Raw genomic sequence first — 17,439 nt, forward strand, 5'->3', positions numbered from 1 at the left:
GAATATACCTAATAATGTATTCATCACAAATGGAGGCAACTGCTGAGTTGTAAACATTTACCCTGAATGTTTTTATTTAAATTTGATGGCATGATATACAATTATATCTGTAGAAGAATCTTATTTGAAACATTTTGGCCATGATTTTTTCAAACTTATGTCTATAATCACAAAGACTGAAAAATATTTAACTGAAACATGATCCTCCTAATGCAGCATTCTGGTCCATACAAGGGCCAGTGGCCTTTAATACCATCAACCGCAGTATCTTTCTGTGTTGTCTGGGAAGGGCACTGTTCTGTTCCATTCCTTCCCAAGTGGCTGATTTCAGGAGGTTGTGGAAGAAAGGTTAAGCTTTCAGGTATCTCTATACAGGGTGTTCAAGGGCTTGACCCTCCTTCACCCCCATTTGCTTAAGGTCTACACAAAGCACAGGTCAGTTAGCTTACTGAGCAAACTGGCAGAATATGTAATCAAAGTTAAGATCATGAAGCATATAGAACAGCACACCTTGCTGAGGGAGAGTTAGCATGACTTCTACAGGGGTAGGTTCTGCTTCATTAACCTGCTTGAGTTCTCTGAAAGTGTCAAAAAACGTGTGGATGGAGGCAATCCTACTGATACTGTATACCTGAACTTTCAAAAAGCTTTTGACAAAGTTTCTCTTTGAAGACTCTTGAGAAGTTGAGCAATCATGGGATTGCAGAGGTGGTCCTCCAATAGATTGGTATCTTGCTGAGCAACAAAAAACAAACAGAAGGAATAAATGGGCAATTTACACAACAGAAGTAAAAAGTGGGATCGGTTTTGGAGCCAGCACTATTCGAGCTGCTCACAAACTATTTAGAGCCAGGGATATTCGGTAAATTAGGAATATTTCCAGATGAAACAAAATTATTTAATGTAACGAAGGCACAAATGGAGAACGAAGAGCTCCAAAGAGTTCTTTCCAAAATGTAATTGCTGGGCCAGTAATAGGTAAATGCAATTCAGTATCAGCAAGTACAAAATGATGTATATCAGAGCTAGGAATCCATGTTTTACTTATAAAATGATGGGCACTGAACTATCAGTGGCCAAACAAGAAAGAGATCTTGGGGTCATTGTATATAGTTCAGTTAAGTCATCTACATAGTGTGTAGCAATTGTGAAGAAAGCAAATTCCACACTAGGCTATTAGAAAACAAAACAGCTGATACTTTAATACCTTTATGCAAATATATGGTGTGGCCACATCCAGAATACTGTGTATGGGTCTGGTCTCCACAACTCAAAAATCATACCATGGAGATGGAGAAAGTACAGAAAAAGACAACTAAGATGATCAGGATAGATGAAAACCTTGTGTATAAGGCTGCTTAGCCTACAAAGACATTTATGAAGAGTTATCATTGAGGTTTATAAAATTATGCCCAGTAAAGAAAAATAATATGAAATAGCTTTTCTCTATCTCCTATAATACTGGAACTATAGGTTATCCAAGGAAACTGATAAGATTTAAAACTGGCAAGAAATATTTCATCACATAATGTATAAGCAGCATGTGGAATATACTGCCACTAAATACAGTGGTGGCCACCAGTTTAGATAGCTTCAAATTTCTAGAAGACAAATCTATCAATAGCTACTACCCTAAATGAGCGGGTGTTGCCTCCAGGCACAGAGTCAATCTACCTCTAGATAAGGGTTGCTTTGATCTTCTATCTGTGGGCTTTCCAGATGCATCTTGATCCACCGTGTGAGATAGAAAGCTGGCTAGATTGTCCTAGGCTTGATCCAACAAGGCTAGTCTCATGTTCTCATGCTGGGGATGCCCAGTTGCATATATATAACCACCCAGAGCCAATTGAGTGATGTAGTGGCAACAGTTCTAACCTAGTATGTAGAGGCTATCAGGGACTGGATAGGGAGAAAGACACTCAGACAATCCTTGCAAAACAGTGACTGCTAGTTCAGAAGTCTACCACTTCTAGGGTTCAACAAGCTTTGTCTCTGGAAGGGGTCACACTACTCTGAACAACAGGCTTGCAATTTGTGGATCTTCTTGAGTTCATGGCTACTTCTGGAACAGCAGATAAAAGCCATGGCCAGGGACCACATGGAAACTTCAGCTGCTGCAAAACACAGTTTTCCATGTGTTAGCAGGTCACACTATTAATACCGGAGTTGAACTAGCTAACAGTATGTTTCTGAGTGCAGTTCACAGTACTGGTTATCATCTATAAAGCCCCATATAGCTTGGGGTCTGGGTATCTTTGAGACCATCTTTTCTACCCTTCCAATGCATACAGAGTGCCTCTTAAGGGTTCGCTTCTATCTACATATCTGGCAGGATTGGACACAGAAACAAGCATTCTTTGTAGGAGATATGAATAGCCCTTTTCTTTATCATCCTTTGGAAATCTATTAAAACTACAGGTAGCCCTCACTTAACAACAGTAATTGGGAACCAAATTTCCATTGCTAAGTGACGTGGTCATAAAGTGCAATGTCACATGATTGCACTGCTTAGCAACAACAGTTCCAACAATCCCTAATTACTGTTGTTAAGCTAATCACTGCGGGTCCTTAAGCAAGGACCTCACGTGACCACGACTTCCGACTTCCTGTTGGCCTCTCTATTGACTTTGCTTGTGAGAAGCCAGCAAAGGTTACAAATTGCAATCATGTGACTGCAGGATGCTGCAATGGTCGGAAATGTGTACCAGTTGCCAAGCATCCAGATCATGGTCACGTAACTGTGGGGACACTGCAACAGCCAGAACTTCGAGAACCAGTCATAAGTACTACTCAATCAGTGCCATCATAAATTCAAATGGTTGCTGAACCAGTAGTCATTAACCGAGGACCCCCTGTATTTGAACTGGAAGGCCTTCAGGGAATAGTACTGTTGTCTTAGTGAGATGAGGCACGATCTATTGTTGTTTATTACTTCATTGGTATTTATTAGCTATATTAGCTGGTTCACCACTTAGAATCAATTGCAATTGAAGCAACAAAAACTAAATTTTTTGCATATGCTTTTTATTGGGATGTTTTCTTTGCTTTCAATTATGATTTTATGACTATCATATTGTAAATTGCCATTAAATATTCAGACTAGGTGGGAATAAGACTTGTAGCATGCATTATAAGGAGCTGCCTTTGAAGAATGAAAATGAAGTGCTCATTTGCTAAATGAACACAGAATGTTTAGCTGCATAAGGCCTATGTTAAGCTGCTACATTGTCTACTGGTTTGTTTCTAGTCCAAGTCAAGGTGCTACATTAAAGCACTACATGGCTTGACATGCTGGTACCTAAAACCAACTACTGTATCCCACCCAGATTCAGCTTGCCCTGTGCAACCTTTGAGGGTCAAGTATGTTAAAGATCAGAATCACACAAGCCATGGTACTTTCTGTGACATTCCATGGAAGCAAAAGTTCGACTTTAAAGAAGCAGGATAGGAAGAACATTGATGCCTTTGAATTTTGGTGTTGGAGAAGACTCCTGAGAATACTGTGGACAGCAAAGAAAACAAACTGATGGGTCACTGAACAAATCAACTCAGAGTTTTAATTCAAGGCACAAATGACCAGGCTCAAATTATCCTGCTTCGGACACATTATGCGAAGACCTTGCTCTCTGGAAAACACTGTAATACTGGGAAAGGTAGAAGGAAAGAGAAGAAGAGGACAACCAGCAGCAAGGTGGACAGACTCAGTTACAATGGCGATGAGTGCACCATTGGGAGACTTGAAAGAACAGGTTAGAGATAGATTGTCATGGAGAAAATCTATCTATGTGGTCACAAGGAGTCAAAAATGACTTGATGGCATATAATCAATCAATGCTAAGAGTAACCGCCCCTTGGGAGGTAAGGGCAGTGGAACACTGGCACACCTTCCAAGTGGCTTCCCCTCCCCCCCAAACACCTAATCATCTGAGATAACAAATGCCTCCACCTTCTAGTCTTCAAAATAATCTTTAAAACCTTTATCTTCCACAGAATGAATGGATGCACCAATGGCAGAGGGCTGACTTAATTAATTAGGCTAGATCAATTATGGTTTTAAACACTGTATTGTTTTTCAAACCACCTAGAATCCTTTAGGAAGTGAATGGTCTATAAATAATTGTATAAATAAATAAACTGACATCATTCTTACCATGAAAGTGGTGTATGTATTACCAATAACAGATACATGATTTTTAGGCCTCGAGAAACTTTTTTTACCTGACTGCATGAGGAAAATCAACATCTCCATTTAAATTAAAACAGAAACATTTCCCCTCATCTTCCCTCTATTGCCAATATGCTACACAAATCAACATAGTGACATCTGGAGAGATACAACTGTTTTAATGGGGGGGGGGAGTTATCTACTGATTGCCTTATTTGCAAGCATACTTTAACTGAAATGCAGCTGTCATTTCCTTTTCACTTGTGATATACTTGTCAATCTATTCCCACAAAAGCCATTTCATTATTTTTTTCAACATTCCTTTTCCTACTCATAGCTGCAACACGTTTGTGTTTTGCATACGTCATCTGAAGGCTTTAATAAAGTTCGCAAGGAAGATTTAGCAAAGGTCACTGCTAATCCTTCATACATCAAAATCAGTCATGGAGTGTGTCCACTAGTCTTAGCCACAATTGCCATAAATTAGCAAAACACCTGTGACCATGTCAGCAACCACTAACCATCAGGAATATTATTCCATCAGATTAGAAGAAGAACAGATACAACTACATAACCTTTGCTTTAATACATTCAGTGTAGTGGCATGCTTTGCTTTGTAATAGAAGATGATTTCAGCTTTATTAAATATTCTGAATTTAGATGGGCTGGGCATTCTTTTGTAGTAAGTCCTGCTTTGTTACATCATATTTCATGAGTAATACTAATGTTATATCTGTTTGGAAAATGAGTCATGGTCCAGTTTGACTGATGACTGCATAAGAAACTATACTGTGCATAAGTTTTTTCTTTGTATTCAAAGGTTGTATAGTATTATCATTAATACAAGGGAAATTGTTCTAGAGGCCCTTGCTACAATGATGCCTGCACGTAAATACAAATATACCTTTTATAATACCATATACAATTTATAATGCTATCCTATACTTTACTACTCAAAAGAAAAGGTATATAAAATTGCAGTCTAATTCACTCCCCAATAAAAGAAAAATCATCTTCTTTAGCCAGCAGCAGTTTTTACTCATCACAGCTATCTAGCCATTATGTTCCCTTTAGTTCTTAAACAAAACTTGCAACACAGAAATTATGATGGCGTAATAACATTAAGCAAGCATCAACTATATTTTTACTGTCTTTTAACATTTACTAAACATTAAAAGGGTATCAGAACACCCATACAAAATAGGCCACAGATACCTGAGCCTAAGGTTTGGCAAATTATGAACTTAATTTAAACCAGTTTTGGGAGAGAGATTATTCTTATCAATGAAACACCAATACAAAGGTAAAGCAAATTCCAGGTTTGTAATACCATCTAAAACACTGTAGCATTTACTGTATGGCAAAGAGCTTTGCCTTCAATAAGTTATGATTCAAATGACAACAACAAGGCCATCACGCTGCAACCAAACTGAGTTATAAGCTCATAATTCACCTGTTAACCAGCTATACTGGTTACCATCAAAGTGTTTCTGGACACCATTCAAAATATTGGTCATGACCTATAGATAAACCAATTATTATTTGGGACCCTTATGAGCCTAGTTGACCCCTGGAAGAAAGCATTATATAAATGATAAACTAATCATTAAAGCTAATCAACAAACTTAAAGATACATTTTTAGTCATTTTTTTACTCAAATGAGAAATAAACAATAACCTAATAGGGCTATGTAACTGGGGCTTAGAAAAAAATCAATCAACCACTGGATGACAGCAAAGAATTAGGGCTTTCTGTATATTGCTATCTTGTAGTTATCTGGATTTTTGCAGTTCAGATCTGGTAGTCCTACAACTAAGCAAACTGAAGTAACAAATAACTGCCCATCCCTTCTAGTGATTTCTATTTCAGTTTTAAGAATTTCAGGTTTAAAATTTTTTGTACAAAAGCCTTCCTTCTTTCCACATAGATTTTTGTATCTCAATCTGTTTTATGTTATTCCACTTTAGACTGATAAACTATTTTTATTCAATTAAAAAAGGCAGTTCCTTCTCATAAAATGAAAATTATGTTATCAGTAGCAACTCAGTTGATAGGAAGATTTCTTTCTAATAATATGACTCATCAATAAAAACAAAATCTTATTTCATCTATACAAATACAACTACATATGCCAAGTTAAAGATAGCTGACAACTCATCTGAAAGGTTACAAGAGGTTACAAGAGGGCATGTTTACTCTGAAGATTATTTTGAAAGGAATAAGCCTTCTCCCCTCAAAAAATAATTGGAGCAAGAAACTAGCATAGAGCATTGCCAATATGGTCTTTTGGCTTCACCATTATAATTCAATAACTAGCTCACTTAAAAATAACAGCATATGTGCTCTGTAATCCTCAAAAAAGGTAGTATACAGTTTTCAAAGAACCAGATATTCAGGACCATAAATCATATTTTATTAGTTTAATTTTGCAATATTTTAAGTTAAGCATTCTGCTACAACTTTTGGTAAAGGACTGTAATAAAACAATACCAAAGCAGAAGATTGTCATTTCATACTATTGTTGGTGATATTTTTATCTATTATGAGTTTTGTTCCATGGACATTTATTGTACTGTATACTGCATTATGAATCACCATAAGTCTGGTAGAAGTGGACAGCATACAAGTTTAATAAATAATAATAGTTTAGCGCTTGAGTGCTGTTCATAGAAATATATTCCATAAAAATTTTTCAGTTTTCCTGTTATTTTTTTCTGCCATGACAAGAAGTGGACTGCCTTCAGCCTTGTTTAATTTACTTCTCCCCTTTCATCAGCTGCAGAAATCATCAATATATTTTAAATTTAAAGCAGGAATGCATACTCAGAAACTCTTAATTTCAGGGCAAACCTTGTCTATGGTTGCACACGCAAGCTCTTTTGAATTTCTAGCAATGCCCATGCCTAAAGCACCATTTCTAAACATAGTCTCCAACACCACAACATATCACTTAAAAAAGAAAGATTATACAGAAATTGGGGGGAAGGAATTTGTCTGTTTCCTTTATCATATTCTCAAAGAACCTACAATGATCTTCCCGCTTTAAAAGTAAGTTATTTCAGGAAAAAAACTAAGGTTAGTTAAGCTGCAAATCCCAACTCTAACCCATACCTGTTCAAATAAAATACAAGGCTGAAATAAAAGGCTGAATCAAACAGAGTAGGATCTTCAAGAACCTACACAACAACCTATAGATATGAGTTACATTCTTCCTCAAAATAAATAGTATTTTGCTACTAGAGAACCCATCAAGAACCCATCAAACAATGATCAGGGATCTATCATAGGAACCTCTCTTACCTAAGGCTCTTCTGCACACACCAACCAAATTAAAAACAACAAACACTGGGGGAGATGGGCAGCATATAAATTTAATAATAAATAAATAAATAAAATAAAAACACAATATGCTCATCTCCTAAATAAAAGAGTCATCCACCAAAGAATAAAGGATACCTTCATTTAAATACCTCCTTAGGAAAGCACATGAAAATCTTGTCAGAATTAAGGTCTATATGTAATATACTTAAATAACATAAAAACACAATATTTATATCAATTAATTTTAAGATGATAGCCTGCTTCAATCTCAGATAGCGTATTACACATTTTGCTTGTAAAAGTGATAACTGCTGATTCACTTAATAATATTTAAATAATTCAAATCCCTTAAATATACTTACAAATGCAAACTTGTCAAAGGTCAGGGCAAGGCTAAATGGTACTATCTACAAAGCATAGTTTAGTTTGTAAACTACCTTGCTTATTCTTTTTTATAAACATGAGTGATGCAGAGATAATAAAAGCCAAACCAAATCCATTCCTAAATTTCATAAACAAAAAGAGACCTATAAATACATATATATACAAAGTTCATTATATTGAAGAGAACAAGAACAAGAAGTACTTTTTAGGCACATGATGAAGCTGTACTGTTATTACAGCCAAATATGTCAAGCTATAGAACTGTAACTGTAAACTACAACAGTACAAATACCTTAAATATACCAAAATGATGATTCCAGAACAATATTATGTTACCTGAGACACACAACATAGATACACAATATCTTGTTTGATCAAACTCAGCCATTTAAAAAGATACCAATAAAATCTTTTGAGCTAATTTCAGCATGCATAATCAAGTCAACAGCTAAATTAAAGAAGGCATGTCCTAAACTGTACCATGGCACAAGCATTTCTTAATCTATCCCAACCAGTTTCCATCAGCAATTTGACCCCACCCTCCTATTGTTGCTGCTTTAAGTAAAAGGCCACTTTATCCTATCATATGACTTAACTAGATGTTACTCACCTAACTCTTATCTTTCCAACCCCCCTCAGTCTTTATTAAGTACTCCATAAAAACAAATTCACCATAGCATATTCCAGTATCAAAGCAATCAAATCAAACCAATCAAATAAAATAAAAAAATCAAATCAAATCAAATCAAAGAAAGAAAGCACTGTTTTTCTAAGAGGCTGTATGGATGAAAAGTCTATTAAAATACAACATATCTATCTCATCATAATTTTTAACACAAGGCATCTCTGAAAAAGATTCATATTATATTCCTAAATCCAAGGCATACCAGGTACCTTTGCATGTAGAACTGCAACCTACAAAACTTGTTTGAGAATTATTCCACTGAATTTAATTAAGAATTACTTTTAAATATATATACTTAAGTTTGCAGACCTAATTGTTTGATACAATCTGAAAAGAAAATTAGCATCACGGTAAAATAAAGACAATCACAAAGAAAAGTATCTGCAAGGAAGTAAAAAGATTGCTAGTCCCACATGACGTAGGTAGCCTCAGTTCTCACTTAGGAAAGCAAGACTACAGGCAGTGGTTAAAACTTACAATAAATTTTGTATGTTTGTAGCCAACTTTTGGTATATGAATGAGCCTATGAATCTGTATGTTTCATCCTTCCTGGAAAAGCCCAGATACACACAGGGTTCCAGGACAGTCCCAGGTTGTCTGGTTGAGCCAGCAATATTCAGTTCTACATAATGAGGCCTTTCTCTAGGAATAAGTGATCTAGTGTCAAGACTAAACCTTGTGCCCAATTTCTTCAAAAGAGGGACAGGCAGAGGAACCCATCTCGAAAGCAAGGCAGAGTGCAATAAGGCCAAACCTTTTGTCTCGCTACCCTGGGAGTATCTACCCTCCACCAAGAGGAAGATTCCTTTTGGGAACGCCACACCCACAAAGACTCAGGATGACAACAGCTACAAGGACGGGAGGGTATTCAGAGCTCCTGACCTTCCTCATCCCAAGGAGCGCCTACTACGCAGGAAGCCCAGGTCTGCCAGGCAAGACACCAGTCTGCTCTTCTCAAGAGCCGTTGAAGTAAGAACAATTGGGTAAAAATCTTCAGCCCCACCCATGCCCGGGACGAAGGCTCCGTCCACACACGCAGCAGCATCACCACGCCATGAAGCTTTACCTGCACCGTAATCATGCAAACATCGGGTCCAGATATCTGCGTCTCCGTTCTGCCCAGAAAAGAAACCATCACCGCTCGTGGGGAGGCAGTTTGGGGGCGGGGGCGGGGGCGGGGAGGTCGATCGTCCCTCTTTACAAGCCATTTTCGTACGTGATACTATTGCAAAACAGCAATCGTAAGGCAGCATTTCGCCCAGCACGCGCAGACCAAACGCCTTCACCCCTCCCAGACTGCGCGGACACATCCTCCCGCTGTGGCACCTTTCAGCGAGGGGACTGCCGGGTTTCTGGTCCCGCTGGACTCCCGGGCAAACTGCGAACCGCCCCAGAGCAACCCCTCCCCTCCCCAACTCCGGCCGGGCAGAGGAGCCCAGGCGGGGCGGGGGCGCTCCGAAGCCTCTCACCGCGATGACGTTGACGAAGGTGGTCTTGCCCGAGTACTGCAGCCCGACCAGCGTCAGCTCCATCTCCTCCTTCCAGAAGAGCGACCGGAACCAGTCCAGCAGCCGAGACAACAAGGCCAGCATGGTGGCAGCGACAGCAGTCCAGCCGCGTCTCTACCTCCTCCGCCTCTCCCCGCGTCTTCCTCGCCGGTCTCGTTCCGCTTCGCCTCCGTCACCACGACTCCGACGGCTGCAGCTATTCCCTCTCGCTCCTCGCGTCGTGGTCATATGACGGCTTGGCGTGCCGTAGGACAAGAACGGCCCCGTCCCTTCAGCTTCCTGAAGCTTGGCTTCACAGCGGCCTCTGCCGGCAGCGGGATGGTGCACACCTGTGGAGGACTAAAGGAGGCAGAGGCAGCCAGGCAGGGCGGCTTCCGTAACTCCGCCTTATGGCGAGGCAACAAAAAGAAGAGGCGGGGAGGGTTGGAGGCAGAGCTAGTGGTGGGTTAAAGATTTCTGCTCTCTTCCCCCGTTGCTTGGATGCAGTTTCTGCCTAGCCTGGATCAGGAAGAAGTTTGAGCCAGAATTCACTTTAAACTTATTTTCAGTGAAACCTTGTCCCTGGATGGCTATTATTTTGTGTGGGCGCGCGTGCCTTCGACTCAGTCTTGAGTCCTGGCGACCGGCTGGACAAGTCCTTGCAGTTTTCTTGGCAAGATTTCGGAAGTGGTTTCCCACTGCGTCCTTCCTAGGGCTGAGAGAGAGGGACTGGCCCAAGGTCACCCAGCTGGCTTTGTGCCTAAGGCAGGACTAGAACTCCTGGTGTCCCAGTTCCTAACAACTAAATTGCAGTGTTAATTGGCTGTCTCATCTGATTGCGTTGTTTCTGTCTCAGGATACATAAGCATTTGATGTACTTGGGTGTAGAACATGAAACCTTCTGTCTTCAAGGTGATTTTTTTTAAGTTTCATTTAGGATGTATAGCACCACTGGTTTGCCCCGAGCATTCTGTGGCCTGACCCAGACAAGGGATCCCATGCAAGACTTGGTGTTTACATTGGAACAGCTGTAATGTGTTCAGAAGATGGGGGACAAGTTACCAGTCTTTTGCCCTGGTCCCATCACTCTGATGCACATGCATACTGTTGTCTCACACGAACTGCAGGAATGACAGACGGGTTAAAATAATTGGCTGAGGCACCTGATGAATCCTGGCGGTTTCCTGAGGCTGCTTGGAATTTTTTCCCGGGATCAAGCATGGTATCCCACTGCACTCTTAGTAACTAGGAATTTTTTTGTGCCGGATACCAGGGGCTCCTTGGCACCTAGAACAATAGTGGCAGAAAACCAATTGAATCAACTGAATGTGATCACAGGAATATACTATGGCAATAGGAGTAGCAAAGCACTCCTACTTCTCCATTCTTACTGCTTCTGCAGACTGGCATCCAGCAACCTTTGTGGGAGTTACCCATGCCATTTTGGGAAAGTCAGAGGTGAAGATTGCCCTGGGCCACTGTGACATATCTACAAGATGCTTTGCAGAACACATTTGCTCAGAGTTAGATGGGAAATCTTGCAAAATAAATAATACCTTGTGAGACAATCAACATTCTTCTGGTCTTGTAACAATCAAGGAACTAGATAGGTTTATCTGTGATATGAGCACTATCTGTAGGCTGGAGCCATGGTCCATCTTGCATCTTTAAGTGGCCAAGTGGGGGAGTGGGGTGGCTCAGTTTGGGAGGTGGTTAAAGCTTCTTTGAAAGAGGAAGAAGTGCTACCTGCCCTGAAAGGAGTCTCTCTTCATTAAGCTGTATTGGGCAACCTCTGCCCTATCTCAAACCTCCCACTTTGGGAGAAGATTAGAGACATGCTGGTGGGGCTTCAGCTAAAGAGGACTCTAAAGGAAATAGATTGTCTGAATACTTTCCAGTCAGGAGGAACTAAAAGGGACTGATGGATAAAACAGGCTCAGATTAAACCCAATACCCCTGTTTTAGCCGATGCAACTGGCTCAACCCCAGTCACAAGGTTCGTTTTGGAGAAGGCAGGAAGAGGTCTGTGACTTGGGTCCTCCTGGATTGACAGCTCCTCTGGATCAACAGGTGGGGAAAGTCATGGCCAGGAAGCCTCAGCCCAATTTTTGCTAGCATGCTAGTTGTGAGCCTTTCTGGACTGGGAAGCACTTACAACTGTGACTCATGCCCTCATCATCTTGTGCTTAGGCTGTCCTTGAAAACAACTTGAAAGCTGCAATTGATGCAAAATGCAGTGGTCTGATTCCTAGCAGAGACAATAAGATGTAATAACCAGTAGGCTTCTGGGCCCAGTTCAAGATGCTGGCTTTAACCTATAAAGCTGTACAAGGCTCTGGACTGTCTCTCTCACCAAACTTGTCTTGTGCATCTATCATGAGAGGGGCTCCTGGGAGTCTCTACCATGCATGAGGGGAAAGGAGCAGAGACGCACAGACATGCCTCCTTGGTGGCAGCTGGAATACCTTGCCTCTGAGATGCAAGAAGGCCCACCTTGCTTGCTCCTTCTATTCCTGTGGACTTTGGGGGCAGTGGACTTGATAGCAATTTGATTTCTGTGGTTTTGGTTATATTGATTACTTCTACTATACTTGTTTTTATCTTTTTTGTTAAACTGTAAGCCACCCTGAGTCTTTTTGTGCCATATTACATATTTGTATAAATAAACAGCACAAAAGCAAAATGGTCTGGGGAGAGGGGATGAAAAAAAGAGAGCACTCAAGTATTTTTTAAATACCATTACTCTTATGCCAATTGACTTGGATCCAAATAGTTCAGAGGCATTTTCAAGAACTGGTGGAATAGCCTTCCTTCCCTCCTTTGGCAGCCTGGTGCCATTACTAAGTTGACAGTATATAAATATTAAAAGAAATGCCCCACTTGAAAGAGTGGCTGTCTTGTATCTAATAAGCATTGCCAATATTAACATGTTTGATAAAAGATAAGGCAGGACTTCACGTGTTCTATCACTGACTTTCATTCGTATCCTATTTAATATTCTGTCACTGCAGTTTAATTGCTTTTAACACTATAACTTTTTTTTTTCTTTTCCTCATCTTCTCCAGCTAGATAGCAGCATCTGGCTTATCTTCTCTGGGCTTGGAAGCTGTGCATAATTGGGTCTGGGTAGTACTTGGATGGAAATCCAAGAGCTGTAGGCTAGGCTAGGTAGCTGGAAAAGCCCCCAAAGCAGGCAACAGAAAACCATGGCTGCATTGTGGCCAAGAAAAATGTTTTATTTAGTCGGTTTATATTCTGCTTTTCTGCTTACATAAGCACTTGTGAGGTCAACAGGAGTTGCAGCCAACTTGAAGCAGGTTTGAGACTTGGAGGGAAAAAGAAGAATTTCCTGAAAGTGACCATGATTGGTTGTCTGGAGTCTAGAAAAAAAGCATCTTATGATACAACATTTTGTTGCAGATAATATTTACTGTTGCTAATGTTTCACACTGCCCAGAGTCACTTCTTGTGAGATGCACAGCCATATAAATTTGGTAAATAAATAAAATAAATAAATAATGGCACTGAAAATTCAACAAAAAAATGGACCTCAAAATAAATTAAATGTAAATTAAGAAATGAACACATTCATATAATCAATCTTAAAATCTCTATATTAAAGAAAGTAGTTTTACTGATTGTAATGAGACTTAACTCCTAGGTTCTCAGCTCCTATTAAATGGCAGCACCTAGTTGAACTTGGCTGGTCTCAAAAAGCTAAGCAAGGTTGGAAGTGTTTATCATTTAGATTGGAAACCATCAGGAATTGTAGCCCAGGACTGTAGCCTAGGCTAGGAAATAAAATAAAGAGCCATCCTAGATCAGAAGAAGGCAGTTGCGAACCACTTTGGTGTTGTTACCAAGTTCCTACAAGGACCTGCCCAGGAACTCCACTTGACTTTATTTCTAGGTAAATCTGTCCAGGCTGGCAGTGATGCAGCCATATCCACAGGCAGTGCCATAACACAGTTGAGTCTAATTCTGTAGAAGATCTAGGAGGGGCTGATCCATTATTAGTATACTTACATTTCTTCAGAAAGTGAGCCCTTTTTAAAAATTTGTTTTGTTCTATAGTAGGATGATGGACTCTGACTGATGAAAAATGGTTTTCTATGCAATTTGCAACCATTCAGGAGGAAACATTCGGGTATATGTATTTGGGGAACTAGATAATGCTTATGAGAAAGAAGAATGCAAAACTACTGTATAAACACATAATATAGTTTACCCAACAGAAGCAATAGTAGTAGTCATCATGATGGGCAATTGGTGGGAGCCATGCTGTCCAGCAGACCCATTGCCAGCCTCTGTCTTCATAGCCCATATTTTGTCTGGGAGTTGTATCAGAAGTAAACATTCAAGAATCACTTTGGGGGCTCACACATTGATTTACAGCTTAATTTTGGTGATATACAGGTAGTCCTCGCTTAGAGACCACAATTGGGGCTGGAAACTGTCACTAAGCGCCACAGTCACTAAGTGGAAAATCACATGACTGCAATGGGCTTATGATGTTACTTCCCATGTGGTCATTAAGCGAATCACCATGGTTGTTAAGTGAGACACCATATGATCACAACTTGCGATTTTATTTCTGTGTTCTTCATTAACTCTACTTGTCGCAAGCCAGTTGGGAAGCATGCAAATGGTGATCACGTGACAATGGGACACTGCAACAGTCATAAAAATATGCTGGTTTTGAAGTGCCTGAATGGCGATCAGGTAACTGTGGGACACTGTGATGGTCGTAAATGTGAGGACTGGTCACAAAGCTGTTTTTTTCACTGTCGTAACTTCTAATGGTCACTAAATGAGGCAGTTGGTAAGCGAGGACTACCTGTATGTGATGGAATGGAATTATGAAGGCCAGGCTCAGGGAGATAAGCATTTTCTTAGCTCACCGGAACCACGTGAGAGGAACAAAAGGATGAGACTGACACCTCCCTGAGGAATTCACACTGTTGTGGCTGGAGGACTTTGGGAACTGGGGTTTTAGTCTGGGAAGATTCTTGCTAGAGGTTGTAGCTAATAAACATAATTGGACTGAATTTGTATGGTCTCTTGGAGTTCCTTGGGCTAGGCCTGACACTGTATACCTTACTTATTCTCACATTAGAAAGATGGAGCTGTTATCTTCTGTCCTGCCCTCACACTAGAGGTTCCGTGACTCCACCACCCTACAGGGGAGACTATTTCAGTATCATTTCCTGTAGTTTTACACATTATTTGACTACCAGGAAACCATTTCATCCTTATTGAGACTCATCATATTGTGCAAATCTAGCCATTATTTATTAAACATGGCCTATTATTTCCTATGATGTATGAAGCCAACAATTCTAGCTCATTCTTCAAACTAAAGCTTAATAGTACATGTGCATATTCAGCCACAGAAGATGTAGACATTCTTTAATTCCAGGGATGGGGTAAATGGGAACCAGCAATTTTCTCCCTTTCCTGTGTCTTTGTTTTTAACTATGTTAAGCCACTAGTTTTGAGCAATGACAGTTTGAAGGGATTGCAAGAGCCACAAAAAAGTTTCCAGAGCCACAGAATGCCCATTTCTGTCTAGAGCAGCAGCCTAGGCAATTCCACATATTCAACAACAACAACAACAACAAAAACCCTGTTGGCATCCCCTAGATCAGTGTTTTTCAAATTTGGCAACTTTAAGCTGTGTGGGCTTCAACTCCTAGAATTCCCCAGCCACCATGCTGGCTAGGGAATTCTAGGAGTTGAAGCCCACACAGCTTAAAGTTGCCAGGTTTGAAAAACACTGCCCTAGATTAAACCTTAGCGGCAAGTTCGCTTATCTTTTACTTAAAGTTCACTGAAGTTTGATTTAGACATATAAATATGCATGAATGAATTTCAGGATAAATGTCTATGGTTGCACACCCAAGCTGTTTTAAGTTTCTAGCAATGCCATTTTATGACTTAGTAAAACTAACAATGCAAAGTGGGACATGGGTACAAATAAGTATACATTTAGCCCAAGTTTGTACAAATCTGTTCAGAAGTAAACCCTACTAATTTTACTGGAGTTTCATCTCAGGTTAGCATTTCTATTTGAAATTACTTTTTCAAAATAAACTATCAGATTAACTCTTCAGATGCAAACAAGTATTGATCTGCTCTAGAAAAGATTTGAGTCTGAACATTAAAATGAGAGAGCAATTTTGATTAGAAGCTTGCATTTTTATTATTTTATCAGTCTTGAGGTAAACTAATATAAACTTGCTGAATAACAGTATGTAAATAAAAAGCTCAGGTTATGTCCAGCACTATTTTACTCCCCATTGTAAACTGCTTTTTAACAAAGCTTTGTGGCTTACTAGTCATCCAAACTTGAAGCAGTTTCCATTCTGGATTTACAAAAACTGGGACTTGTAATCTATGACCAGTCTTGGGCACAAATCCTGGTTTCACCTACGCTCTCTCCAGTGATGTCACCATGACGGTCCCATGCTTCCCCAGTCACCACCTACCCCAAATCCATTTTTGTGAGAAGAAGCCCTGGTCAGAGAAAGATTACTCAGTCAACTATGGTTGCTTTGTTGAAGCAGTGCATTACAAAAAATAATCCATGAATGTAAGATGTTTATACAGGTAGTCCTTGTTTAACGACCATTCGTTCAGTGGCCATTTGAAATTCCTATGGTGCTGAACAAATGGACTTATAACCTGTGCTCAAAGTTACAGTCATTGCAGCACCTCCATAGTCACGTGACCAAAATTCAGGCACTTGGCAGCCCACCCACACTTACAACTGCAAGGGCGCTCCCCCCACCTGCCTATCTCCCGCCCCCAAAAATCTATGTCCTTTTGGCTGCCCTGCACAGTGGCAATCATCAGTGGCAGCACCAGGACTGGGGCTGAAGTAGAGGCCTGGGCCTTTAGCAGCCAGCTCTCACCGCCCTCAGTGTGTCTGAAGTGGATCTTGCGATCCTTTGGAAACCCCTGTTCTCGCAATGCCCCATTCATGCCCCCCATTCTTGTGGTGGTTAGAAGACCTTATTCTCCAAATCGCATGCCCATTCTTGTGAGACCTGGGGAAGACCAGAAGGTTTCTAAAGGATCATGAAAATTTGGTATGTAGTTTGGAGAAGGAATGGTGCGAGTGGATTGGAGAATGGCGCAAGTGGCCTCAGGAAGAAGGCCTGTGTGATGGACTGGAATGGAGGAAGGGGGGTGAAAATGGTGCTCTCGTCTCCAGAGCAACGCTCTGGAGATAAGCGGAGGAAACTGGCGCATCCCTAAACATTGCAGAAGATAGTGAATAGCTGTGCCTGGGAACTAGTGGTCAGTCTGAGAAGATTTCTGTAAACAGGCGCTGGCTAATAAACCTTGCTGATTGAACCTGCATGGGCTCCAGGAGTTCTTTGGGCTAGGCCTG

The 17,439-nt window shown here is 40.5% G+C and overlaps 1 protein-coding gene across 1 annotated transcript in view; it reads right to left on the reverse strand.

Annotated features, from left to right (window-relative positions):
- The window catches only part of ARL8B (ARF like GTPase 8B), a 35,157-nt gene extending 24,852 nt beyond the window's left edge, over positions 1–10,305 (reverse strand). The window contains exon 1 of the mRNA XM_088134324.1: positions 10,026–10,305. Coding sequence (XP_087990450.1) covers positions 10,026–10,148 — 123 coding nt within the window. The 5' untranslated portion in view covers positions 10,149–10,305. The remainder of the gene's footprint in view (positions 1–10,025) is intronic.
- Between the last annotated feature and the right edge of the window lie 7,134 nt (positions 10,306–17,439).

Source organism: Python bivittatus, unplaced genomic scaffold (assembly GCF_059951505.1).
Source record: "Python bivittatus isolate LINGU-HERP-01145 unplaced genomic scaffold, Pbiv_v1 ctg000080_np1212, whole genome shotgun sequence".
Classification (NCBI taxonomy): domain Eukaryota; kingdom Metazoa; phylum Chordata; class Lepidosauria; order Squamata; family Pythonidae; genus Python; species Python bivittatus.